General features: G+C 56.8%; 11 protein-coding genes across 11 annotated transcripts; 8 read left to right on the top strand and 3 right to left on the bottom strand.

Moving 5' to 3' along the window:
• Nucleotides 1-581: 581 nt before the first annotated feature.
• Nucleotides 582-2,272, top strand: LTHEOB_416 (Integral peroxisomal membrane protein; the record flags this gene model as incomplete). Its single annotated transcript, XM_035513163.1, has 2 exons — nucleotides 582-1,793; nucleotides 1,841-2,272. The coding sequence occupies 2 exons, from the start codon at nucleotides 582-584 to the stop codon at nucleotides 2,270-2,272; spliced, it is 1,644 nt and encodes a 547-aa protein (XP_035372418.1).
• A 4,485-nt stretch (nucleotides 2,273-6,757) lies between these two features.
• On the bottom strand, nucleotides 6,758-7,724 carry LTHEOB_415 (Self-incompatibility ribonuclease; the record flags this gene model as incomplete). The annotated part of the gene is made up of 2 exons (XM_035513152.1): nucleotides 6,758-7,068; nucleotides 7,127-7,724. The coding sequence occupies 2 exons, from the start codon at nucleotides 7,722-7,724 to the stop codon at nucleotides 6,758-6,760; spliced, it is 909 nt and encodes a 302-aa protein (XP_035372417.1).
• A 772-nt stretch (nucleotides 7,725-8,496) lies between these two features.
• Nucleotides 8,497-8,918, top strand: LTHEOB_414 (uncharacterized protein; the record flags this gene model as incomplete). Its single annotated transcript, XM_035513141.1, has 2 exons — nucleotides 8,497-8,562; nucleotides 8,625-8,918. 2 exons carry the CDS (start codon nucleotides 8,497-8,499, stop codon nucleotides 8,916-8,918), a joined length of 360 nt encoding a protein of 119 aa, XP_035372416.1.
• Nucleotides 8,919-9,772: 854 nt separating this feature from the next.
• Nucleotides 9,773-10,898, top strand: LTHEOB_413 (uncharacterized protein; the record flags this gene model as incomplete). Its single annotated transcript, XM_035513130.1, has 2 exons — nucleotides 9,773-9,947; nucleotides 10,003-10,898. 2 exons carry the CDS (start codon nucleotides 9,773-9,775, stop codon nucleotides 10,896-10,898), a joined length of 1,071 nt encoding a protein of 356 aa, XP_035372415.1.
• Nucleotides 10,899-11,779: 881 nt separating this feature from the next.
• On the top strand, nucleotides 11,780-13,723 carry LTHEOB_412 (Cell division protein; the record flags this gene model as incomplete). Its single annotated transcript, XM_035513119.1, has 1 exon — nucleotides 11,780-13,723. The coding sequence occupies one exon, from the start codon at nucleotides 11,780-11,782 to the stop codon at nucleotides 13,721-13,723; it is 1,944 nt and encodes a 647-aa protein (XP_035372414.1).
• A 754-nt stretch (nucleotides 13,724-14,477) lies between these two features.
• LTHEOB_411 (Conserved serine-rich protein) lies at nucleotides 14,478-15,032 on the top strand (the record flags this gene model as incomplete). Its single annotated transcript, XM_035513108.1, has 2 exons — nucleotides 14,478-14,949; nucleotides 15,007-15,032. The coding sequence occupies 2 exons, from the start codon at nucleotides 14,478-14,480 to the stop codon at nucleotides 15,030-15,032; spliced, it is 498 nt and encodes a 165-aa protein (XP_035372413.1).
• Nucleotides 15,033-15,617: 585 nt separating this feature from the next.
• LTHEOB_410 (Stress-responsive protein ish1) lies at nucleotides 15,618-16,934 on the top strand (the record flags this gene model as incomplete). Its single annotated transcript, XM_035513097.1, has 3 exons — nucleotides 15,618-15,699; nucleotides 15,754-16,066; nucleotides 16,121-16,934. The coding sequence occupies 3 exons, from the start codon at nucleotides 15,618-15,620 to the stop codon at nucleotides 16,932-16,934; spliced, it is 1,209 nt and encodes a 402-aa protein (XP_035372412.1).
• Nucleotides 16,935-18,516: 1,582 nt separating this feature from the next.
• LTHEOB_409 (uncharacterized protein) lies at nucleotides 18,517-20,010 on the top strand (the record flags this gene model as incomplete). Its single annotated transcript, XM_035513085.1, has 1 exon — nucleotides 18,517-20,010. One exon carries the CDS (start codon nucleotides 18,517-18,519, stop codon nucleotides 20,008-20,010), a length of 1,494 nt encoding a protein of 497 aa, XP_035372411.1.
• An 823-nt stretch (nucleotides 20,011-20,833) lies between these two features.
• On the bottom strand, nucleotides 20,834-22,109 carry LTHEOB_408 (uncharacterized protein; the record flags this gene model as incomplete). Its single annotated transcript, XM_035513074.1, has 3 exons — nucleotides 20,834-21,743; nucleotides 21,795-22,027; nucleotides 22,086-22,109. The coding sequence occupies 3 exons, from the start codon at nucleotides 22,107-22,109 to the stop codon at nucleotides 20,834-20,836; spliced, it is 1,167 nt and encodes a 388-aa protein (XP_035372410.1).
• A 314-nt stretch (nucleotides 22,110-22,423) lies between these two features.
• LTHEOB_407 (Mitochondrial zinc maintenance protein) lies at nucleotides 22,424-22,858 on the top strand (the record flags this gene model as incomplete). The annotated part of the gene is made up of 3 exons (XM_035513063.1): nucleotides 22,424-22,478; nucleotides 22,532-22,708; nucleotides 22,758-22,858. The coding sequence occupies 3 exons, from the start codon at nucleotides 22,424-22,426 to the stop codon at nucleotides 22,856-22,858; spliced, it is 333 nt and encodes a 110-aa protein (XP_035372409.1).
• Nucleotides 22,859-23,060: 202 nt separating this feature from the next.
• Nucleotides 23,061-24,224, bottom strand: LTHEOB_406 (Pre-mRNA-splicing factor slt11; the record flags this gene model as incomplete). Its single annotated transcript, XM_035513052.1, has 1 exon — nucleotides 23,061-24,224. One exon carries the CDS (start codon nucleotides 24,222-24,224, stop codon nucleotides 23,061-23,063), a length of 1,164 nt encoding a protein of 387 aa, XP_035372408.1.
• Nucleotides 24,225-24,421: the final 197 nt, after the last annotated feature.

The following is a 24,421-nucleotide window of genomic DNA, read 5'->3' as shown; positions in this document are numbered from 1 at the left end:
GCGGGTCGGCGAAAAGGCGTCGAAGGCTCCGAGCCCGCCCGCCCCCAGCTTACGTTATGATCACCGGTTCCGGGGAAGACAGCGTCACAGGTGCGGCAACGCGGTGCGCAGGTCGATGTGTTCACCCAGCCCACCATGGACAGCAGCGCCCGCGTGAGCGCTGCGGTGGAGATTTCTCGTCGATACCAGGCCGGCCGGCCGTGCAGCCTCGTCGTCGCTGCTCCGCCGCCCAGCAGCAGCCCGTCTACCTAGTGGCCGAAAGGCTCTCGATCACATGTGCCGACCGCGCTGAAAGCCGACGTACCCAAAAGGGCATATATCGCATCGTGGCCCTCGTGCAGCCCTGGAGCACCGAGCGCCGGCCAGCAGGACTCCAAATCGCCCGCGCAACCTGTTCTGTTGCTCAGCGCCCGCCCGCTCGCTGCCGCCCTTCCCGGAACCAAACACTCGCCCTGCCTCTCGGCGGAATGACGCCGTGATCACTGCGCATGCATGGCCGCACTTGGCAAGACCGCGACTTTGAATACCTTGATGGTGCCAGCGTTCTAATGCAGCATACAGATACACCCTGGGTCTCTCAGATGTCCCCTTCCTCCAACCCCTCAAAGTCTGCGTCGCCGGGCGCCGGAGACCCCAATCCGCCGACGTTTGCTGCCTTTTCGCCCGCCACCCTAGGCCACCTCCCCGCCGCCACGAAGCAGCGCTCTACCATCCTCGTCCACCAGAAGTCGCCGCTGCTCGCCGCAACCCCGCCGCAGGTCACCCGTGCCCTCGCCTATTCGCATCCGTTCCTGCTACCGCTCAACAAGCTCGTCGGCCTGCTATCATGGACCACCGGCGATCCGTGGGAGAGCTTCCTCTTCATCGCAGCCTTCTGGGCTGTGACACTGTACGGAGGCACCATCATTAGGCTCGCCGGTCCTATTGTTGCTGTGGCTGGCATAATACTAGGCATGTATACGCGTAGGTACTCGCCGCTCTCCTCCACCGGCTGGACTGGCGAGAAGTCGAAGGGACACAAGCGCGGCGCATCCGTCGCCAGCGAGAGCCACCAAAAGAGTCTCGAGGACATTGTCGACACGCTGAAGCTGTTCACCTCGAGGTGCAACATCTTGCTGGATCCCTTTATTCGTCTAACAGATTTCCTATCCACCCAACGCACCGCGACCTCGGCCACCACTCGCCCCGCATTGACTACCTTGTTCATCCGCATTTTGTTTCTGACCCCAGTCTGGTTGGCGCTTACGCTTCCACCGCTGCGCCTGCTGACGACCAGACGCATTGTCCTGGCCTTCGGAACAATGATTCTGAGCTGGCACTCGCGGCCCGCACGCGTGACCCGCATCATCCTCTGGCGCTCCAGGCTCGTCCGCCGCTCCCTGGCCCTCATCACCGGCCTCGACGTTGGCGAACCCGAGCCTACGGCGCCAGGCTCCGAAAGAGGCAGGCCTCCCCCACTCCCACCGCGGAGGAAGGACGCAAACGCCATCGCAGCATCTTTAGCTGCTAAGCATAGGGCAGTCTCACCTGGCGTTCGCTTCACGTTTGCGCTGTTCGAGAATCAGCGTCGATGGTTGGGGATCGGATGGACATCTTCCTTGCTTGCCTATGAACGCGCCCCATGGACAGACGAGCATTTGAATCCCGCACCAGAGAAGGACCACTTTGACCTCCCGGAGGTTGACGGCGGACACGCAAGATGGCGGTGGGTCGAAGGGAGCGAGTGGAGAGTTGAGGGTGCGGAAAGTGAGGGCGACGACGACAACCGAGGTTGGATCTACTATGATAACAAGGTAAGACAGACGTGGCCCTTTCCCATACGCGGCTGACAGTCTATCAGTGGCGGGATGGTCGACGTGGACAAGATGGCTGGGGGCGGTATACTCGACGACGCAAATGGTGCCGTGATGCCGAGTTGGTTGAGATCACTCCTTCGACAGAGATCACTCCTTCGCCTACCCCTAAGCCGCCGCTGAACGACGACCCCTCATTCTCTGAGGCAGACACAGCAAGGCCGGAAGAGACTCCGTCGGAATATTCCATGTCAACCAGGGATGAAACTGGAAGCGATGGCAAAGTCCGCAAGAGACGGTGGTTTGGTCGACGACCGAGCAGAGCAGCTAGTGAGAAAAGCATCGCGACTGGCAGCATCGATGGTGGCGATGTGGATCTTCAGAACGATGATGAAGACGTTCATACACCACTCCGATACCACGCAACGCGAGAGAGCGAATGGGGTCTGGGGGACGAGGCGCGCATGGATTTGGGATAATCCTTTAGTGTATCATTATGGCTTCATCACAGGGTATACGGTGGCGCATCTTGGTCATTCTGATACGGATATCAGCGGCTTCATTGCTTTCCCCAGAGCCACTCTCGAGAGGATGGATTCCGGTCGTAGCTCCGCTGGGCGAAAAGAGCCTTTTCGGGCGAATGACTAACAGCCTCACGGGGCCAGTTCTCATTACCTCACGGGTGTTGGTACCGATAACACGACGGCGGCCGCCGTTACATGGATTTGGCATGTTTGCTTTTGTCGGCAAATTCAACTGTATGGACTCGATTGGCGGAGCGTAGCAGGCGCGCAAGGCTATGTAATTGGCCTGCTCAGGGCATTCTAGCAAGAGAGTGGTCGTCACAAGATCCCTACCTTCACGGGCTTGTCCATCATTGGTATCTGTGAAAACCATCCCACGCGACGCCAGTACTTGGCAGGACAGCCGATGCTTACGCAGACACGCCGGTCTCAATCAAGGTCACAGAAAGCTCTAGTGAGGATCGGACTCCGAGCCGCAAAAATGCCGCTCGGGTGGCCGATTATCAGGCTGTGCTTGTCTCAGCAGCAAACAGTGACGAAATACGGTGCTGATGGCCCTACCGCACTTTCCGCGCAGCTAGTCACGAGCATCACGGCTGCCGGCAGGTGTCGACTTAAGGTAAGCCAACCATGTGACACGGAAGGTGAAGCAGCCAATCACGCTCGGCTCTTGCACCACCACTTCGACGCCTTTGCCCAATCCGGACGCGGTCATGCAGCCACCAGGAACTTCGATCGGAGAGGGTCAGGCCCTATCGTCCGCCTCAGCCTGCAACCGGGCGAGCCGTACCGCGCTGCTTCCCTGTCGGGCTCGACTCGGAGGCGCACCCACGCACCCTCCATCCCCCATGTTAGATCTGACCAATTGCTCGACGAAGATGCGCAACGCACCGCGCCCCCACCACTGCGGCGCCCCACTGCAAGTCCCCGCACCTTCCGCATGGCAATGACCCACTAACCTCCGTCACGACGGTTCCATGTCGAATGACTATCACGACTGCCGGCGCCACGCTTTTGTCCAAGAGGACGCCGTCCGGCGACAAACAGCGCCTCCAAAGCACCAGCCCCAGACTGGCGGGCTCTTCGAAGCACCTAGTGGCGCCTGGATGCTGGCCCCATGCCCCCCCCCGGCCCCAGCCTCGCAGTCTCTGGGCTTATCCGCGTGAAGCGCCACGTTGAGTTGTATGTCCGCTGTAGCCCCGCACTAGTCTCGTGCCGCCATCTGCATCGTGGTGTTGGCTCGAGTTAGCACAGGTGGGTAATCGGCGAGGCGGTTTCAGTCAGGAATATCCATGCGAGCCAAGGGAATCCCGCAAGATAGGGGTGGGAGGAGCAAGATATATAAAGACCTCGTTGAGCACCTTGAAGTCTCCTTTCTTCATTCCACCATCACTTCAATCAACTACTTCTACAAACCCTTCCATCAAACCAACTGCCCGTTTTTCGAAACATATCCCACTACCAAGATGTCTCCCTGGTGCGTGCTTCTCCCCCGCCACTGCCTTTCTGCTCATTTTACGACACCCTCGGGCTTCGGTCCATCCCGTCTCTCCTTCGTAGATGGAGTTTATTTTAGAAGCCAGTGGGCTGACATGCCCCCGACAGCACCTGCAACACCTGCAACTGCGCCAACGGCCAGTGCAACGGCTGCTCCTGCAGCTCCTGTGGCGTAAGCTGTCACCCAGGCCCCTACCATCTGCTCTCCTCGCCGAGACGATGAAGTCTATGCTCGGGGGGAAGGGGGCCACAGGCCAACTCCTTCGCTTCCATGCTAGACTGTCTCTTACGCTCACGCTCCACCTGTCAAGCTGCGAGAGTGGCAGACAGTCAGAGCAATGAAAAAAAAAAAAAAAAAAGAGCGAGGCGTATTTTTTTAAGACATATTGGCTAACACATGCCGTTTTGCTTGGCAAATGTAGCACTAAACTGCCATCGACAACCCATAACGCCTGTTCGAATGTCTCTACCGTCCGCATGAAAAGCAACGATATCAACGACAACAGCCGTCCATCATCCTCTTTCCGATTTACTCAACCTGCTTCGTCAGATGGGTCGATGTATTGTTCCGCTTCACCAGAACATTATTCTTCGCCATCATGGGGGCTTGATCATCCTATTAGGATTGGTGGACGTGGGCCGGGGAGTTTCGGCGGTTATGGAGCTTGGAGAGGATATTAGGGCAACAATACATGGTCTTTTTCTTTATTCCATACCAATATAAATCCTTGGCCAGGACATGATTATGCTTTGCGTGCTCCTCACAAGATGTTCTGACCTTCTTGACACGGAGCTATGGTCCTTTTTCTCTTCCCGCCGTGATCTCCAGCTGCGTGTGATGGGTGCTGCACGTCCATTTGCTTCAGCACATCCTTCCTCGGCAGCAGCGTCATAGCGGGTCCGCGTTTCATTGTGCATAACCTCTAGCCGAAATGCATGACATAGGCCGGCAGCGGATGCACCAGTGGGGAAATGCCCGCTTATGATATCGATCCGGCTCAAGCTATTTTTCGGCCGCCTTTGCACACACCCGAGCCAAGAATCTCACACGCAGGCAAAGAGCGACAACACCGGTTATGTTGACACAACCAGAATACATTTCACGTAGGCAAGAAGCAGTCAAAGTTGCCAGGTCATTTTTCATTAGAGCTCATCCCGGAGGTCGCCGGTCAGTTGGTATAGTAGTGCATGCCATAGCCCACAACCTCAGCCTGATGTTCCGCTAAGAATGTCCATTTGCCGTATTTCTTCCTCTCGCCCCGTGTGCCGCCCATTCCAAGTAGCCGTTGAGAGGCGTGCTGAGAAGAGAGTCGAAATTGCCGGATCAAGCCGAGGAGATGTAGATGTTATTGCAGTAGGAAAGACTCGTTGATTGAAAGCAAGAAAGCATGGCGGTCGTGAGACCGTCGTCGTCGGGACTCTATGCTTCACTCCGAGAGAGCATGATGTGGTGCAAGATGTGCAAGCAGTTTATTTCTGCACGCGGAGTCAGCTTGGCGGGGCCCTGCAGAAAACCGTTATTGTAAGAGGGTACTTACGCCGCAGGTGCAGTTGGCACCGCACTGGCAGTTGGAACCGCAGGAGCAGCCGTGGTCAGACATGATGATTGAGTGAGGGGGGTTGTTGTTGAGGTATGTGGTGTAACTGTGAGGAGTTTGCTGTCGGTCGCTGAGTGGATCGTTGTCGCAGCAGAGTTGGAGGATGGTGGGGTTTAAGTAGGTCGAAGGCGGGGCTTTTATCAGCAGACCGCAACCCTTGGCACAGGGCAGCTTCGACCAAAGCTCAGGCGGACGTTGGCCCGCCGCGCTTGCCCGCACGAGCTTCGCGCCTGCTGATGAGGCTGGACCCCATCCGGTCCTGGCAAGTGCAACCCAGCACTGCTCCGCCCGCGCTGATTGCCCAGGCACCGCCGCACGCGCAACACGGCAATACTGTCGGCTTCATCAGCACTGCTGCGCGCATCGTCGCCAAGCGAGCACGTTCTATCACCTTGTATATGCCGGCTCTGCATGAATTTATTGAGCAGGTTTGAGCAGCGAATCTGAACCGCCTCTATCGGCAGCTAGGCGCACTGCGCGTCTGCAATGCAATGCGCCCTCCGTCCTTCATGTTTGCCACCCGCTTGCTTGCGTCCGTGGTGAAGCGTGAGCGTCAGCCTGTCCGACAAAGCTGGACCCCGCGCCGAGCGTTATGGCCGATAGTAGGCTCGGAGCAATACTGCGTGGTATTCGCGGAACGGCTCAGATGCGCACCCCTGGCGCTTCCCAGAATCTCTGGAACCGAGGCAGCGGGCTCCGTCTCACCGGTGAAACGCTGTCTTGCAGATGATGAGATAATTGTGCGGACGCGCTCTTTGTGTGAGAGATTTGTGCGGAACGCCCCTTCCAAGGTTTGGCCGTGCAGCCACAGCGGCAAAGGCGCCTAGGCCATCGAAACTTTGATACGACCGCTCCGCACAAAAGGCTCAGCTCCGCTTTCGTCGCTTGCGCTCTCCGAACGCGCGCCCGCCCTCGCCAGGGCCCGCGACCCACCGGGTCATGCTGTGCGTCTGATTAGGCGAATAGGCGCTGCCTGAATTTCTTGGCCTCGTGCGCTGTATGACAGAACATCGGCGAGCAAAATCTAGCGATGACACCGAATCGTCTCTCTTCTACTATTGCTCATTTTCATCCACCGTTTACACCGTCGTAGCACAAGATCCAAATACGTCTCTGGAGGAGCCAATGTGGCATCTAGTGTTCAAAGTTACCATGTGAGGTGACGAAGAAGAAACAAGACGCGGTAACACTTTGGTATTTTGCTCGCTGACCGACTGGAAGACAGGATGTCTTCATGCAATACTATAAACGACCCAAACCGAAACTCCTTTTATCCAGGGTATTACCACCCAGCCCATGCCTAAAACACGCCATGAAAATGCTTTGATGCCAGTATCGCCAAGGCCTAGATAACAGACCATTCCGAGTCGGACTCGTCAATCGCAGGCTTCTCAACCGCAGGGTTGTCGACGAGAACAAACCCATCCTCGGTAGCCGGGCTGCCCGGCTCGGCTCCGTCGTGCTCTTCCCTGACACGGATGGGCAGATTGCGGATCTCCATTCCACACTCCAGAGCGTGGTCGATCGAAGACGACGAATTCTGGCGCGAGCGAGCCGGCTCCTGGTCAACAGCATGACCGGCGAATAGGTTCGCGATGTCGACGTCTACAACACCAGGGCGCGTTGGACCAACCATCTTTGGGATGTCGAGATTCTCTGGGCTGCACGTTAGGTCATGTGGTTGCCGTTCGAAGTGAAGGGGGTGGGTACTTACCAAAGCCGCGCTCGGCGTTGACTTTGGACAGGTCTGAGAGAAGGGATTCGTGGGTCCCAGCAAGGCGCTTGAAGTCGGCGTCCTCGCTCAGCTTGTGGGTCGTGAAAGAAGCGACGCAGTAGTTGAGCATCGTGCTGAGAGCCTCCGGCAGGTGGGGGAGGTGGGTGTAGACGAAGATGAGAGTCTGTACCAGATCCGCAGGCGAGGCGGGGAAGCTCACAGCCAGTTCAGCATTGTAGTTTAGCTGGCCCATGGCGAGCTTGGCTAGTTCCGGGCAGCTGATGGCATCAGCAAGGTGGAGGACCTGAGCGTGGATGAGGAATTGAGGGTCGTGAAACTCGTCTGGGCCATCAATGGTGTAGTTGCCAAGGTAGAGGAAGCGGACGAGCGCAACACCAGCCGCGTGAGACGCAACGCTCAGGGTGAGCGAGGCCTTTCCCGCAGCGTCGTCCTCAGGTGCCATGCCGAGGAGAGCGGAGCGCATGCTTAGGACATCTCGATCGAGGCCTTGGACGCTCGTCTGTTCGCCGCCAAAATCCTCGAACGCGAAGGTGACATTCCCGCGCGGCCAATCCAGGAGAAAGCTTGTGTCGTCCATGTTGAAGACTTGGCGCAACGAGGGGTGATAGTAGTGAAAGCGGCGCGGTAGGGTATGCAGTGTCGACGTTGGCAAGGCTGACGCAGGCAGTCGTTGAGAGGAAGCTCGAAGGAGGCGGCCGAGGAGTGGTGAGCTCAGCTAGAAGTAAAGGTAGCAGGGCAGCTTGTACATGTCTTGGCACGCTCTCTGAAGGATTCCGCGCAGACGATGCAATTCGCAGTCGAGTTGAGGGTACGATCTGAGGCAGGGCACCCGGTGGTTAAGGTCGCAAGGTCGCGCAGCCGCGAGCCCCTCTCCCCGCAAGCTCCAGGCGGCAGCCTGCCTGTGACTGCACCGCCAGCTTAGACGCGGCTCAGCCGTCGTCAGCGCCGCTGGGAGCTGTGGCTCAAAGCTTCATCCAAGGCGCATCATTGGACGCCAGGTGCATAAATCGCAGCCTTGCGCGGACGCCTGGGGTGCACAGCCGGAAGAGCGGTCGCTGGCGGCGCAGTGGCATCGCGGGCCGCATCCGCGCACGTTGCTTTAGGGCGCGCCCATCTTCTGCGCGTGCTCACGATAGCAGAGACGCTGCACGCAAGCGCTGTAGTCGAGGTCGTGGATGACGTCTGAGCGTAGGTAATCGGCAGGCTGGCCCAGGCTTCGCCGCGGCATCCGAGCATGCGCGCGTCTCACCACTTTCATTGCATCCCATTTCCCGACGCAATAAGAAGGGCAAGCGCCCGCCGTTGCCTCGCCTCCCCGCCGCTCCAACCAGCCTGACGACTGGCGCAAAATGGCCTGGTCCTCTATCCTTCCGGATCATCTTAGCTCTTTCGAAACATGGATCGCCCGCCTTTTTGTAGGGCTGCCTGACTCGCCCTCCCGTCCCAACTCCGCCTGCCCGCTGAACGTTGCTCACAGATTTTCTTCGGCGTTGTGACCATCGGACCCTGGGCTGTCCTGATCCTCTACGACCTCGCCCTGTACTTCTTCCGCACCGTAGCCTACGAGCTGCCCGTCTTCGGCGGACGTGCAATGGGAAAGCGGCGACCGCGCGCTCCAAGCCTGACCGAACGCCCCGACGGCCAGCGTCGCCAATTCAATCCAATGCTACACCCTGGCGATGAGGCGAATGCGCATACATCGGGAACATCGCGAGCCGTCGACTCGGATGCTTCAATACAATTCCGCAACACTGCGAAGGAGGATAGTTGAACGCGGCGGATGCGGCTCGCCAGGAGAAGGATACCCGCAGCATAGAGGGAATTCCTGCGCACTTGCGCAGAGCTCGTTCATCAACTACTTTGGCTTTTGGCGCGATGCCTCCTAATCACGGCGTTTGGTCCGAATCACTTCACAGAGTATAATGGCTGCTGCCTAGTTGGTTTTGCATACCTGGCAAGGCATTCATCATTCCCCAAGACGCTGGTGTCACATTCCAATGAGAGCTGCGTCATTTGCATTGTTGGTTTGACACCTCAAGTGAAGCTATCCCCAACGCTTTCCAGCAATCTCAACATCAGCCCGCTCCCATTGACCCACCAATCAGCTTGAATACTCGCCCAAAGCAGCTTTACTGGTCGAGCGTCCTCCAGAACTCGTTCATTTAGCACATCACCATGCCGCGCTCTAAGGTGGAACCATTATTTCTGTCGCCAAAGACTGATCAGCGGCGTCAGCCAAGACTTTCTTCTTCTCGAGCTTCGGCCCCCGGCAGCTGCAGCTAGCCTCAAAGGGCAACTGGATCCGGGCCGGGTGGTGACTCCGCACTCATCGAAACAGTCGGCATCAGATGGACCAGCCGATCGCTTGAGGCTTATCGAGCATCACCGCAGCAATGGACGCTGCGCTAACCTCTACTCTCCTGCTTTCTCACGCATTGGAAGCCTTTTCCACAGTATCCTTTCGGCTGTAGGAGCTGCGTGACAATGTTATTCATTGACGTTTCGAGAACCCCCCTGCTCGCAAGCCTGGTGCTTGTGGCCATTATCCTGAGTTACCGAGTCCTCTCTTTGGGTACCTCAAAAACGAGGGTACACAGTCCAACAAACCGCCTAAACTACACAACAATGCTGATATCCTACCAGAAAGCCGTGCTAGCCACCATTCCCAAAGATGACAAGCCAAAGGAGCAGCCGGACAAGGAAGCATACTATGCGATCACTCCCCTTAGAGACTTCGATTGGCGGGAGACAAAGCCCATAAAAATCCGGCCATTTAAGCCCAAATACCACTTGACAATGGGTCAGCGGCATCCGTTACGTCTGCTGTCTGAAATGAAGGACTAACCTTCAGTCAGCACTCGAAAACACTACTATCTCTGAACTCATCGAAATGGACAATACCTATCTCGACCGCCTCACTCTCCGGCGGCAGCTCATCGCTGACCACGGCGCTCACGTCGTCGCCGCCATCTCTACCGTCAAACCCGCCGTCGACGAGTTCTACAAGTGGATGACGGGCGTGTACCTCCCCCGGCGCTTCCCCACTATCTACTCGCACGCACTGCAGCCAGAAACAGGCCACGCCTACCTCCACAATCTTGCCACCGGCGAAGCCATCCCGCTGCAGCCTCCCACTAGCGTCACGGACGCGCTCCGCACCCTTGGTTCCCACGTCGACACCGAATTCCTGTTCCTCCGTCCATCGCCCGACCCGAAGGATGAGGGTAGGTACCGCCTGGAAGGCTTCGCCAATTGCTCTCCGTCGGGCTTTGACACGCTAGCCAAGCTAGGCCTCCGGCTTGCCGATATCCACACGCCTGTTCCTGGTTATGCGCAAAAGCTAGAGAGAAGCATGGACCGCTTCTTCGCGGCGCTACCCGTCGGTAAGATCGTGAAGAGGCACAATTGGAGCGTGACAATGAATAGAAAGCTCTTTTCGCTTGGTGGGAATCATCTTTACGATGGGGAGGAGGTGAAACCGTTGACGAAAGAGGAAGTCGATATCGACCAGTGCGTGCTCAGGTGCGAGAGGCAGACGCTACATCGGCTACGGGATAATGATGATACTTTGGTGTTCGCTTTCAAAACGTACCAGTATCCGTTGCAGGACGTCAAGGAGGAGGGTAGCGGAGAGGAGTTGGCACAGGCTGTGGAGGGGTTGAGTAAGGGAAGTGTGCCGCGTATGGCATTTTACAAGAGACAGGTCGTGTGGGGAGAGGTGGTCAAGGAGTATTTGAGAGCCCGCGATTGAGCGAGCTAGCAGTATGATTTCCGATGATAGCTATGCGGATGGCGCGCCCGTGTCTTTGATTGTTCTTTTGACTGTTGTGAGGATGGCTTACTCGGATTATTTGGCTTCGACAAGCATGGTAAGCCGATACGCTGCGATATCCCTCTGTACGTGGTGATCAGTTCCGTTGGTATTGCAACAGAGGGGGTACATTGAAGCGTTCATCCGAACATGCATGCAGGATGTGAATGTGAATAAATGCATCCAGACAAGAGATCCAACTCCCCGTTTTTGTTGTGATATGAGGCGAATCGACGTGGTAATTATGCAGCGCGATCTTACAGAGGGGTATGCCCCAGCTCACAGTGGGTGCTGAAAAATATGAGCTATCGTAACTAATTTCTATCAGCATGTGAGCTCCCTACGTAAGCCGGTGCTCTTGTTTCCGAAGATAATTGTAGAGGATCATTTCTTTGGGCACCTACGTGGATTCATTTTTTGCTCATGCCATGGGTAGTTTAATTCCACATTCTCGTTTGGAAGATACAAATGTTGTTTTTCTAAGGCAGAATAGCGTGGCGCGACGTTCAGGCTATAAAGTTACGAAGAAACGTCCTCTCTCCCTCTCCTCTCCAAAAGTGTCAACAGCCGCGCAAGAGAAGAGAGCAGATGCGCGCGGCGAAAACTTGCAATGCAGAACCAGAGCAGAAGATCGACAGCGACAACGACAAGCGCTTGAGCGACCATGCGCAGCTACTTCGCGGGGAGGTAAAGGAAGCAGGAGGGCGTGGCTCTTTCCGCATTGCAGGCCAAGGACGACGGTGCTCGTGGCTGCATTTAATGGCATCGACCGACACCTGCACACCTCACCTCAACACCATCGCCACGCATCTTCACACAACATGGCTACCCACAGCACGCGCAGGGGAGCTGAGCGACCGCCATGGCTCGGCCCGCTGCATCTGCACGTCATCGTTGCCCCTCCGGCGCCCGGGCCGCCTCCGATGCGGCTAGACCGCGACGCGCCGAGGTTTAAGACGCGTCTCACTGCTCGTGCACCTCTTCTTCTCTTCACCATCTGCATCCACGAACCATCAAAGTTCTCATCGCAGCCAAGCCCTTTCATCAACGCTTTGATTCACAGCCACTTTCGATTGCTTCTTCAACCATCGGCATCGACAATGAACTCAACTCGCCTGCGAGAGCTCCGGGAGCTCGCTGAGAGGATCCGCATCAACCAGCGCGAGAAACACCGGGAAACCATTGAGAGAATCCACGTCCGTCGTGCTGCAGCCGAGATACGTCGCAGACGCGCTGCAGACGCGTCACAGAACGCGTTTCATTCGGACGCGTCAGGCAGCAGCCCCGAGATGCCGACCAGTTACGACCAGCCAGTCAACCACGACCAGCCAGTCAACTACAATGAGCCATTCAACTACAATGTGCCATTCAACTACAATGAGCCAGTCAACTACAATGAGCCAGTCAACTACGACGAGCCCGTCAACTACGATGAGCCAGTCAGCTACAAGCCACTCAACTACAAGCCAGTCGACTACAAGCCATACGACATTCACGGCCCACGTGACATTGAAGAAGAGCGCCGCAGGTTCAACAAGCTCATGGGTCGACGAGACCCACTAGCGGAAATGGCTTACTGGCAACAAGAGGAGTCAGATGACTCCGACGACCCCAAATATCACGTGCCGCCCATCCAAAACAAGGCCTTCAGGCATGCACTACCCACTCCCCACTCTATCAAGTGGTGGAACGCATACCGTGATCCGGACTGGGACCCGGAGACTGCCCATGTGGTCCCTCAAGAACAGATCAGACCCCTTTCTCCTCAGCCTGAGACACCATTGAAAACAGATTTCGATTGGAAGTTAACCAACAACCCGGACTCAATCCTGGCTTCAACTCCACTTGTCACAAAGCATGACATTGAGGAGCCACAGACACCTGAACAGTCATCCGTATCCGAGGAATCTCAAAATCTACCTCTCACACCAACTCTTCCACCAATCGAAATCGCACCACCCGCAGAGGGAAAAGACCCAAACGCGGACCCTCCAGACGAGACGCGTGACCTTCTTCGAGCACTGAGTCGAAAGTTGGCCAAGACATCATCTCCAATTATCTATGACGAGGATTGGGATCCCGTCAAGCGTTGTCCAAAGAAAGCCACGAAGCATGGTCCGTCTACCGATGATAAGCATGGCCCATCTACCGATGATAAGCACGGTTCATCTACCGATGATAAACGCGGTTCATCTACCGATGATAAACACGGTTCATCTACCGATAATGTCCCAAACCAGCCTACAAATTCTGGACGAGCAGAGGAGGCCAGAGAGCAAGAGGCTCTCCAACTGCGGTCGATGAATTCGCGACTGCACGCCGCAAGCAGAAGCATCCGAGATGCTTATCGCAACGCAAGACAGCTTGTCGATTCGGTCGATACAGCCGAGCTCATGGGACACAAATGCAAGGCGTGCGAAACCTGCGGTCACGTCGAACAACACCCCATTGTAATGATTTGCACCGGCATCAAGAGGCTCTTGATCTCCTCCGACAACAGCCACGGACGAACAAACTTCACCTGGTTCGGTCTCATCTTCATGATTCTTTCCCTTTGGTACACGACGGAGATTGCAATCTCCGAGTTCTTTGGCACCACCGATTATGCCTCAACAATGCATGGTTACGGCGTTTTCCCTGATTCACCACGATACCCATTTGCGCTTCTTACTCTGATTTCATGGATCCCCCCATTCAGCTGGCTTATTCCACTGTTCAAAGCGAATGTGTTTTACGAAGCAACGAAGACTGTCCAAGGTTTTTGAGCAAGGCGTTAAGGAGCACGATACCACGATTGCACAAAAAGCGATACCACGATTGTATAAGAAACGATACCACGATTACACGACGAACGATACAATGATTTCACGACACACGATACCCTTCTGGCGTTTAAGGTGGCTTTTTCTTTGGTCTTGGCTTGTATCATTATGGATTGGAATTACGGGTTTGTCCGGGGGTTGGATGATTTCTGGAGTTCATTTGGGTTATCGGCTTGAGTTCTCGTTCACCTGATTGGACTTTGACTCCCCCACTGGGGGTCGAGTTGGTTCTGGAAGGTGAATGGGTTGACTCGCCGAGGGCCAGCATGGATTTGCTTTCGCTCAGGTCAACTAGTTTGGGGAAGACCTTTCAATTGGCCATGGGTAGCCGAAGCGACTGTCCGGACATGGATGTAGAATTAGTAATTATACATTCACGTCCAGATGATAGCTTCCGCTACCCACGTGTTGTTCTTTTATCTTCTTGAGCTAGAATTCGGCCGCAATGCCCCTCTGTATAATTTTGTGGGCAATGGGCTTCTGTTCTCGATTTCATTTGCATTTTGCTTGCTTACATAGAGAGACAGCGTGAGGTGCGGCGCGGATAATGTCGACGTGACGTCACCGAATGTTTGATACCACTCGTCATTCCTTTTCGTATGAAGAAGCTACACTAGCGCGACTCCGCTGCTACAAAGCCTCTTCAGCTCCCAAATCCTCTTCAATCCTCCATCTACTCGCAGCTTCTGTTGAAACCATGACGCTCCTCAGACCCGCTTCGTTGCTTCGTTCGGCCGCCATGTTACGGCCGGCGGTAGCTTCTTCCAGACCCACGCTGCCCTTCGCCACACGGTTCTATGCGCACTCTGGCTATGGCGACGGCAAAGGCGACCCGGTTGGCGAGAATCCTCAGAAGCAGCCGCCCGCAAAGTCAAGGGATCTTGAACATCCGGGTCCTCCTCCACCGGACGTCGGCAAGGGCACCGACGCCACGGCGTCGAAGACGGGCAGCAAAGATACGAACAGCGGCGGCGGTGGGAAGAAGCCGCAGAACAGTCATGCAGTCAAAGGTGCGGAGCCCAAGATCCTCAATGAGAACCCACCTTCGGAAGAAGCGCCCGAGGTGAAGCAGCACAACAAGGAAATGGAGCAGCGTGCCGAGAGGGCGGAGACTAAGGTCAGCAACGAAGATGCGGAGAAGGACAAGGTGCCGCCTGGATTCTGGTCTGGTGAGTGCGCCTGTGGCCGAGCTCGAACGACGGGTACTAATGACATTGCTTATACAGGCCACGGCGGAACTAAGGGCGGTTAGAGCTCGTTGTGGCCATTCGTGAAGCCACTTACGACCGTGCGCGCTTCTCAGCGAGCTAGCTCGATCTATGGAGTAGATATGACGATGGTCGTCTCACGGGGAATGTTGCACGGCTCGGGGGTGGATTATGACGGCGTCCTGTACTCTATTTCTCTGCGATACCTCTCCGCACTGCATGAATCATGACCAATTGCAAATCATTCCCTGAGACTGCGCACACACGGGCCAGGCAAGGCTCTGGACTCTGGACTCGCCATGCACGCGATTGTGGCTGGCGAGCACGAGGGCGGTGGTGACGTGGTGATGTCAGCATCCTGGGCGTGAAGCTTGCTTTGTGTGTCAGAAAATCTGGGGCAGGCGGCTTCCCCATGTGGCGCATTGATCGTCGATTGCCCGGGCGCGTCCGTGCTGGTGCAAGCAGCAGCTAAGTAAGGATTGCGTCAGTGGGCTAGAGCTCCAGCTGCCACAAAGGAAGCTTAAGTTCCTCTGCCCGCCCTGACAACAACAAAACCTCTCTTCCTCCACGTCCGCCCTGCACCCTATCGCTCCACCCACCCACCGCTCTACCCACCGCCTTCACGCAACATGAGGTTCAATATCGTGTCCGGCCTCGTGGTGGCTCTGGCCGCTGAATCCGCCGTCGCCAGCACTTGGTTTGGCAAGGCAGGTACGTCATGACAGCTGCTCCGTCTCGAGAACACCTCTGACTTCTTGCCCGCAGCCTACAACAAGTGGCATGAGACCGAGCTCGAGCGCTGGCTCTCGGATCACGACATCCCCTATCCCACCCCCGCCGATCGCAAGGATTTGGAGAACCTTGTCAAGGACAACTGGAACGCCAAGGTCGCCCAGCCCTACAACAGCTGGGACACGCAGCAACTCCAGTCCTACCTGACCTCCAAGGGCCACGAGGCCAAGAAGGGTGCCGAGCAGGACAAGGACAGCCTGGTTGCGTCCGTGAAGGCGTACTGGTACGAAACCGAGGATCAGGCGACGAGTGCCTACAACAACGTCAAGGACTGGATCTTCGATACGTAAGTCTGGCTGCTCTCCTGGTATGCCTTGCTGCCGTTCTAACTCGGTCGCAGTTGGACCGACTCTCAGCTCAAGGCTTTCCTTGATCGCCATGGCATCCCTAGCCCCCAGCCTCGCACTCGTGACACGCTCCTCAAGACTGCACGCGAGAACTACCAGACTGCTGCCAACAAGGTTGGCGAGACGGCAGCTTACCCCGGCAACTGGCTCTATGAGACGTGGTCTGAGTCGGACCTCAAGGCCTGGCTTGACGAGCGCGGCTACCCGGCTCCCCAGCCCAGCACCCGCGACAAGCTCGTCGCCACGGTCCGTCGCAACTCGCGCCTTGCCGCTGACGCCATAAGGTCTGCCCAGTCCTCGGCATCTGCTTCTGCCGCTGCTGCTCAGGCTACCCTCACCGATGCCCTTCTCGACGCCTGGTCTGACAGCCAGATTAAGGAATGGCTCGACAAGAATGGCGTCAAGGTCCCGCAGGGGTCCAAGCGCAACGAGCTGATTGCCCTCGCCCGCAAGCATCGCGCAAAGCTCACCGGTGACACTGCTGAGCACTCAGTCACCAGCGCATATGGCGCGGCTACCTCCAAGGCTGGTAACCAGTATGCCAAGGCCACCGATGATGCTTCCCTGAAAGCGGAGCAAGCCTACGGCGCTGCAGGTTACTACCTCGACTGGATTAAGCAGAAGCTTGGTCTCGCTGCTTCGGACGCGTCTGCCAGTGCCTCTAGCGCTGCTGCGGCCGCTTCCTCCAGTGCCAGCAGTGCCGCTTCTGCGGCCACAGATGCCGCCAACGAGAGCGCTTCGGCCGCCAAGCACAAAGCTTCCGAAGCCGCACAGCAGGCTACGGACAAGGTCAAGGAGGAGTTGTAAATATCATTTACACTCGGTGGCGAAGGCACGCTGCAAGAGTATTGTGAAGCAAAGACCGGTGACTGAGGAGGCTCTCAGGTCAGCATAATTCACATACGGCTTTATGGGATACGAGCTTTACGACGGATATCGAACTGGGAGCGGAAATTTGACCTAATGGGCATTCATGGAGTGGCTCCTTTGTACTAGTACTACTACTTGAAGTTCGAGAGACGATACATTGCTCGGGATAGGAGACAATCGGGTGGGTCTCCTAAATAGCATAGTAGTTAACGAAATGAAAAAGTGTCATGAAATTTTCAGAGTTGTGTGAATCGTCGCAATGGCCTTCGTTGCCCGTAGAATTGTGCACGCTGGTGCCTGTGTATGCATGGCGCAAGATAGTGACTCAAATTTTGCGCGTCGAAGATCTGCTTGAAAAATTGCTAGGCCTTTGGCGGCCACTACTACCCCCTGCGAACATGTAGGTTGGTTTTATGCGTGATACCCGACAGCCTTCTGAGGCACCAAGGCAGCAATAAACACTTCCCCGCCCTTCTCCGCCAGGTGCTCGCAGCACCCGCCATTGCCTTCGCACAGCTCCATCTGCTTGGAGACATATTTCTGCCGTTGATTGCTGCCTAAGATAAAGTGTCAGTTGTTGACTTCGAAAGGGTGGTCTGCGCGTGCAGTGCCGCGCCCAGGCAGCAACGACGCATCCCACATCCCGCGCCCCCCGACCCGCGTGCCGTGAGGCTGCGGGGCAGCACAGATCGAGACACTGGATACGTATGTCGATGGGGCGCACGGTGGGTAGTTACCGCAGTTACCATCGCCCTTCGGTTGACACACCTCACCTTTCCAAGGGTCCGGCTCAATGCTAAACAACGACCCAAGGATCTCTCGGGCGTGGGATCCAGGGTCCTTCCTACCTTCGCTTTTTTGTGGCGACACATGTTGCTTAAACGGCGCTGGAGTTGCGTGGACAATTCCGCCTTTCCTTCGTGTCGTCGCCAGATGGTAAAGAGACTAGGACCCGCGCCTTTCTTCTGGAAACTCTCGAGCCCGACTAGTTTGCTCATTCGCTGCGGCCGTGCTGCTGCGTTGGCCATATGGAACCGTCGCTGATCCGAGTGCAATACCAAAAGACGGCCGGTCACCCGCACCACAGCGCCAGGCAGACACCGGGCACTCTCTTCTGAACGATAAGGTGAACCTTGGAAAGCAACTTACACCGTCATACTCGGTGCAGAAGCGCGTGGTTCGGGCCGTGCAGAAGTCCTATAGAGCAGGTCTGAGAAGAAGGATCAGCGCAGCGATTGGCTTCCCTGACGCCCTTCTTTTTGCCCTTTTCGTTTCATGCGGTGCCTCTTATCCAACTCTTTCCGGCACAGCCTGCGCGCGCCGACCCAATAGGGTGCATCTCGTCCATCTTGGACATTTGACCGCACCCACACCCAACCCTCTTTAACAAGACATCGCCTGCGCCACGCTCTCGCAGAACGGCCCAGCTCTCTCTCCACCAACGCGAGCGATTCATAGCTCTCATCGCCCGCTTTACCGTCGAAGCCACCCCTCGACCAACGACAACCTCACAGCCAAGATGACGCCTCCGGAAAATCACCCCACGGTGAGCGAGAGGTCCAGCCAACGTGATCTCGAAGACGATGAGCCTTCGTCGTCACCCGCCGATGTTGACACCCCTACCGTGAATGACAGTGCGGAGCCAAACCACACCAATCCGTCCACTGTCCAATTCCACAAAGCGAACAAGGAAGCCGTCCCCCCTTCGCGAACCGACCGCTTCTTCCAAGGACTCTACGCCGTGATGCCGCGGATCCCGGTCAGTCTCCAAGAGGGCCATGCGACCATCAACCCCGACCTCCACCGCCACAACCTCGCGACGCCTGCTGGACAGGCTAGGAAGGAGGCTCCCAAGTATCTCCCCTACTACGTGTCAGGCAGACGCTCCGGCGAGGGCATGCTGTCGCGTGCTCTCAGCAGCCTCCCCTCCATGCCTTCTGGACTGCCATCGATACCTTCGCTTCCTTCTCTTCCGTACTTTGCTGGTGATGGACGCCGCCCTCGTCGGTTGTCTGGCCGCAGCTACGCCACTGTCCTCGAGCCGTTCGAATCCGTCGACCATCCACTAAGCGAGAGCGATGATAATGTCAGTACCATCGTGTCTGCGGAAGTTCTTGGTATCTCGGCGCCCCCCTCTGACGGCAACCCCGATCCGAAGTCCTCGTCCCGGGACGGCAATGTTTACATCTGCGTCCATGAACCAATCGAGGTCGATACCGACCCGACTTATGAAGCTCGCCGCCAGCAACACGAGGAAGAGAGCGCGCAGCGTCAGCAGCGCTGGGATGCTATCAGGCAAGTTGGTGAAACGGCGGTTACCATGGCCAAGACGAGCGCAGAGGTGGCGCTCGTGGGCGCTCAGGTTGGCGCGGCTGTCATGACGACGAACACCCGTGACCTGGTGACTGATGTTGTGAGAGAGCTGCGTGTTCGGGGCGCCAGGAAGCGATTGGTTGGGAACCACCAAGGAGATGAAGATGATGCATCTCAGGCGTCCACAGCGTCCGAGTATCTGGACGAATTGGGAGACTCCGAGGATGATGACTTCGTCGAAGCTTCTGAGGATGCTGGTACCGACGCCACCAACAGCTTCAAGCAGAAGGCCACCAGCCCTCCTCCTCAGAACAACGGGGAAACCTCCCCCTACTCGGCCGATTCTGCCAAGTTCAACAACACCTTCGAGGATATTGACCTCGACGGAGACGACGAGGCAGAGCCTGTGGGACTCGACGATGACTTCGACGTCATCACTCAGGAGGAGGCTGGCCGCCCTCACTGGGCCGTTACCGAAGTTGGACCCCACACTCGTCGCCCGCTTCACGACACCCGCCACCGCCGCCGTCCTGGCATCTCCGCCCTCCCAGGCATCTCCGCTCGCCCTCCCGCCCGTTCCCCGGCTTTTCAACGTCCGCCTTCGCCCAGCACCATGAACATCGCCATGATCTCCGAAAGGCCGGACGAGCTTCCGCACCGTCGCCGCGTCGACAGCAACGGTGATGAGCAGAACAACTAGTTGGTTGACATGCAGACCCACCGAACTGCTTCTTCGAATACTGCTTCTTCTTTTCCAGGCTCTTTTTTTTTCTATTTTCTTTCTTTTCCTTGCACGGTTGTCGGGCGGCATAATGCATGGGATTCAGGATTCGAGTTCGGATCCACCACATGGCGTTAAGGGGTCACATAAGGGAGGGCGATGGGGTAATTTGGCGTTCAGCAAGTGAAGGTGAAGACCTTGTAGGATATTCCCACGGGCGAATTGGAAAAGTACGGGCGACGATCAGCGTAGACGAGCACTTGCTCAGCTGGGACATGACGAGGCAGCTTAAAGGTGCTCAAACATAGTAAAGCCAAATGAATGAAATGCAATGTATGAGACTGATTAAAATTCATGAAAGCTTTTGGGGGACTGAAGCTATTGTCCGGGCGCAAACAGACACACAAGCGAACAATGGCTTCAGCTACCCATGATTGACTGCTCTATGTGCAAAGATCAGTGTATTAGTTCTTGCTAAACGGGAAGAGAGGGGACTTACATCTGCCATGTTGTTACAGCCAGAGGCATGGGCGAATGATTGAAAGGCAAAAACAATAGGAGCAAGCCATAAAAGAGGGTGTAAAAGGGAAGACAAGAGGGTATTTCTGCTACTACGGAAAGACTACTGAATGCACCTGTGTAATCAGAACGCCTTACCTGCATGCAGAACGGGAAACATGCTATCAAGACAAGACTCAGAAGTGAAAGAATGAGAAGAGACAACCGAAGAACACCGTTGGGTGCCCAATGCGATTTTACCTAGTTTGTTCAGAGAAGAGAGAACAACAGATCGGCCCCCGTCCTAATGTTTATTGCCCTTGGCCCTGCTCCTGGTCACCCTGGCCGGCGGCCCGTCTTCGCCTGCTGACTCGTCCGCGCTGTTTTCCGGTGATGCGTCTGTGACTTTCCAGATTGGTTTTCCCGGGTGAGCGTCATCGCCATTTGTCTTCTTGTTGGATCCTGCGCGCTTTTCCTGCTGCTGGATTTGCGCGACGAGCTTTTGCGCCTCGTTCTCCTGGCCGTTCCAGCCGCCGCAGCCCATGCACTTCCACTTGCCCAAGTCTTCCAGCGACTTTGTGCCCGGAGGAGCCTGGCCGTTGACGAGACGGCAGTGCGCGCAAATGAGCACGAAGCGGTTCTTCGGCTGCGTCTCGTCCTCGCCCAGAAGCACATCCAGAATGCGATCGTACCATTGCGGTCCTCGCGGACTCTCGGGAGCATACTGCGCAGGGAAAGCGTTCGGAGCGAATTCAGCATCGGCGACGCCTGCGATAGGGCCTCCGGCGTGCGGGCCCGGTACGAAGGGTGGCTGCTGTTGACCCGCGGGGAATGGCGGCGGGAAAGGCTGGCCTTCGCCGGGCGTGACAGGGCGCGACGATCCGCCTTCAGGCTGGGGTGGCACGTGGTTGCGAGGAATATTGGCAGTGGGTGGAGGCACGAAGCCAGTCCGGCCGGCGTTGACGCCAGCGGCCGAGGAAGGTCTGCTGTCCCCTGACGGGCGGCGCTGGTCTGGCGTGGAAGGCTCCTTCTTCGGCGAGGGCTTCGGCGTGCCGTACTTTTCCAGCAACTGTTGTGTAGAGTTGTACTTGGTAGCCTCTTTGAGCTTCTCGATCGTGGCGTCGCGCTCCTTGTAGAGGTTGTCGAGGTAGGCCTGGGTGTTGTTGATGCGGTAGCTGAAGTAGGCTGTCAATCCCTGGCGAACACCATAAATGCTATGCTAGACATTAGCGGATGGCCACGCGGTTGTGAGAGAGGATGCGCACACAAGCGGACCTCCTGCCATGCCGGTGTACTCGACTGGTCCCCAATTTCGCCAGCCGGTGATCAGGGTCAGGATGAGGGCGGCGAGAATGTATGCGAATGTTGTGTACAAGGTCCACATGACCTTGATCTTGCGGGAGCTTTGGCGCAGGCGGTCGCCGCGGGCGCTGGCCTTCGTGATCTTGGTGGACAGAGCTGAGAGCGTCTTCTCAAAGCCTGCGGCGGAATTGTCATCCTGGCTTCACGGATCAGCTCCTATCTGCGCTCGAAAGCGGCCGAGGGGGGATGCTTACCCGCCATGGCCAGAGAGACACCATAGTGCCGAGAAAAGAGCGTTTGTCAAGGATGCAAAGCTAGATGGGGCGGGGGAGCTCGATGTTGAGCATTGTTTGGAGGCGGCAGCTGCACGGCGCGTGGCTTCTTCCAGCCTGTCCTACGTCAATCCCGGACCAGCAGGGATGCCCGGCTAATCTCCCGTGCCAAGCCGATTGCCCCCTTATGTAAGCACAATTTGAACGCCCTGACCCTCGCTGGTGTCTCTGAATCCGCTCCGCTCTTTCGCCGCATTCGAAGCTCCGGAACAGCCAGCGCACGCCCGCTCTCTCACCGGAACGCCCGAACATCGCTCCAAATGGCTCTCGCTGCCTATAGAAGCATCCTTCGCGCCACCCGGCTGGCATTCCAAGGTACTATATCCTCCCGGCGAAGATTTGGCTTCTTTCTAACTTTACTGCCGCAGGCGATGCCTCTGTTTTGTCTGCCGCTAGGATGAAGGCGAGAGACGACTTTGACGCCCAGCGCAGCCTCGATCCCGACAGTGAAGACGCGAAGAAGGCAGTGACCCACGCAAACGACGTTGCTAAATTCTTGAGAGAGAACGTCGTTCAAGGACAAGCCAACGACAACGGCAGATACAGTACGTGCAGCAAACTCGGAATCGAAGCCAGGATTCTAATACGACACAGAGCTGAGGATACACGAGCACACGGAACGCGGTGACAATGAGTCCATCAAGCAGAATAAGGGCAACAATACTCTGTCAGGCGTGAAATGCTGTTCAGCTTGATATTATCCATTTCATGCAACATAAAAGTGATACCCAGTTGCTTTTCTCCCAAGTTGAAATCCGGCTTTGACCATACAACCCCACGAACGCCTTATGAATGCATGTCTGCTCAAAGCAGTCGGTTGTAGTGACGGTAACCGGTCATCCATGACCCAACCACGCCTCGGAATGATACAAACACCTTGACTCGCTCCATTGCAATTCAATTTCCCGCCAAGCTTGCGTAATTTACCTCCTCCGAGCCCGGCGGCGGTGCGATGGCTGCGAGGCTGTCGAGGTCCTCCGGAGCTCCGCCAGCAGAAGACGGACCAGCGGCGCTTGACCCCTGACCACCTGACGCCGCTGCAACAGCATTCTTCGTCTGTCTCCCTGACCTCGCGTGGGCCATGCGCTCTTCCCGTTCCATAGTATCAAGAGGCTTTGGCTTCCCCCACTGAACCCGCAGTGGCACACCCTTGACAACAGCTCTTCCCTGGCATGCTTCAGCGGCCTTCTCCGCCGAATTTCTGTTGACGTAGTTCACAAATGCGCAGTGCGACCTATGCGAACAAACAAGCGACCGGAGCTGGCCAAACTTGGTGAAGTGAGTACGGATCTCGTGCTCGGGGAGGTCGTCCTCGATGCCGGTCACAAATAGCGAAGTGATCTTCTTGTCTGCCGGAGGGAGGATATCTTCGGGACGCGGTGCCAGCTGCGCAGCGCTCGGGAAGCCTCGTGCCCCACGACCGGTGCGACTCAAAGGACCCCGCACGCCTGACGCCCCAGGCCTGGTGTCCTTCGTCCGGATGGGCCCCGCCTTGTCGAGTTGGAGTTGACCCTCACTTCCCTCTGGCGCAGGCAGCGCTTTTTGTCCACCCTTGTTCGCCTCGTCTGCCTCCAGCTCCAGCCTGCGTTGCTTCTTGTAATACGGTTCGCTCTGTGCTAGGCGCCGTAGTAAGTCCCTTGCCTTCTCGTCCGTTTTCTCGTACTCCTCTATCGCGCCTCTGCCCTCCTCGATCTCCTTCTCGTGGTTCTGCGCATAGTATTCGCGGTTGATATTGCTCTGGGGGCCGGGAGCGACCATCTTAAGCGCTGCGTCGCGGACAACGATGGGCAGACCGAAGGACAGGTCGAGCATGCAGCACTGGCAGCAGTTCTTCAGGCGCGCGCAGGTAAGGCAGATGTTGGTGCGCTTCTGTCTCGACGTGCGATCGGCCTTCCACTTGAAGACGGTAAACGGCCTCGTGCAGACCTTGCACTCGGCACCATAGTCCTCCTTCAGCATCTGCACGTATGGGTTGTCCGGGAGGCATCGTTCGCACACAGAAGGGAAGTCGGTGCTTTCCCAGCCAGACCGGTTGAGATCGTGCTTGATTTGAGGCGGCATGGCGCGCGGTTGGTGCTGTTGCGAATCGTCGGTGGTAGGAAGGTGGGCGTGCTCGGATGGCGGATGTTGGTTGTTGATATGACCTCAAAAGTTGGTCGGGAGCGATGGCGCGCGGCTCTTTCGCCATCCGAGCTGTGGCGGTCGGGGGTGGCTTAGTAATGGCTGTAACGCTCACGTGCTTACACGCTACGCCCACG

This window comes from Lasiodiplodia theobromae (assembly GCF_012971845.1).
Source record: "Lasiodiplodia theobromae strain AM2As chromosome Unknown scaffold_1, whole genome shotgun sequence".
Taxonomy (NCBI): Eukaryota; Fungi; Ascomycota; class Dothideomycetes; order Botryosphaeriales; family Botryosphaeriaceae; genus Lasiodiplodia; species Lasiodiplodia theobromae.
This window is presented reverse-complemented; position numbering and strand designations above follow the sequence as displayed.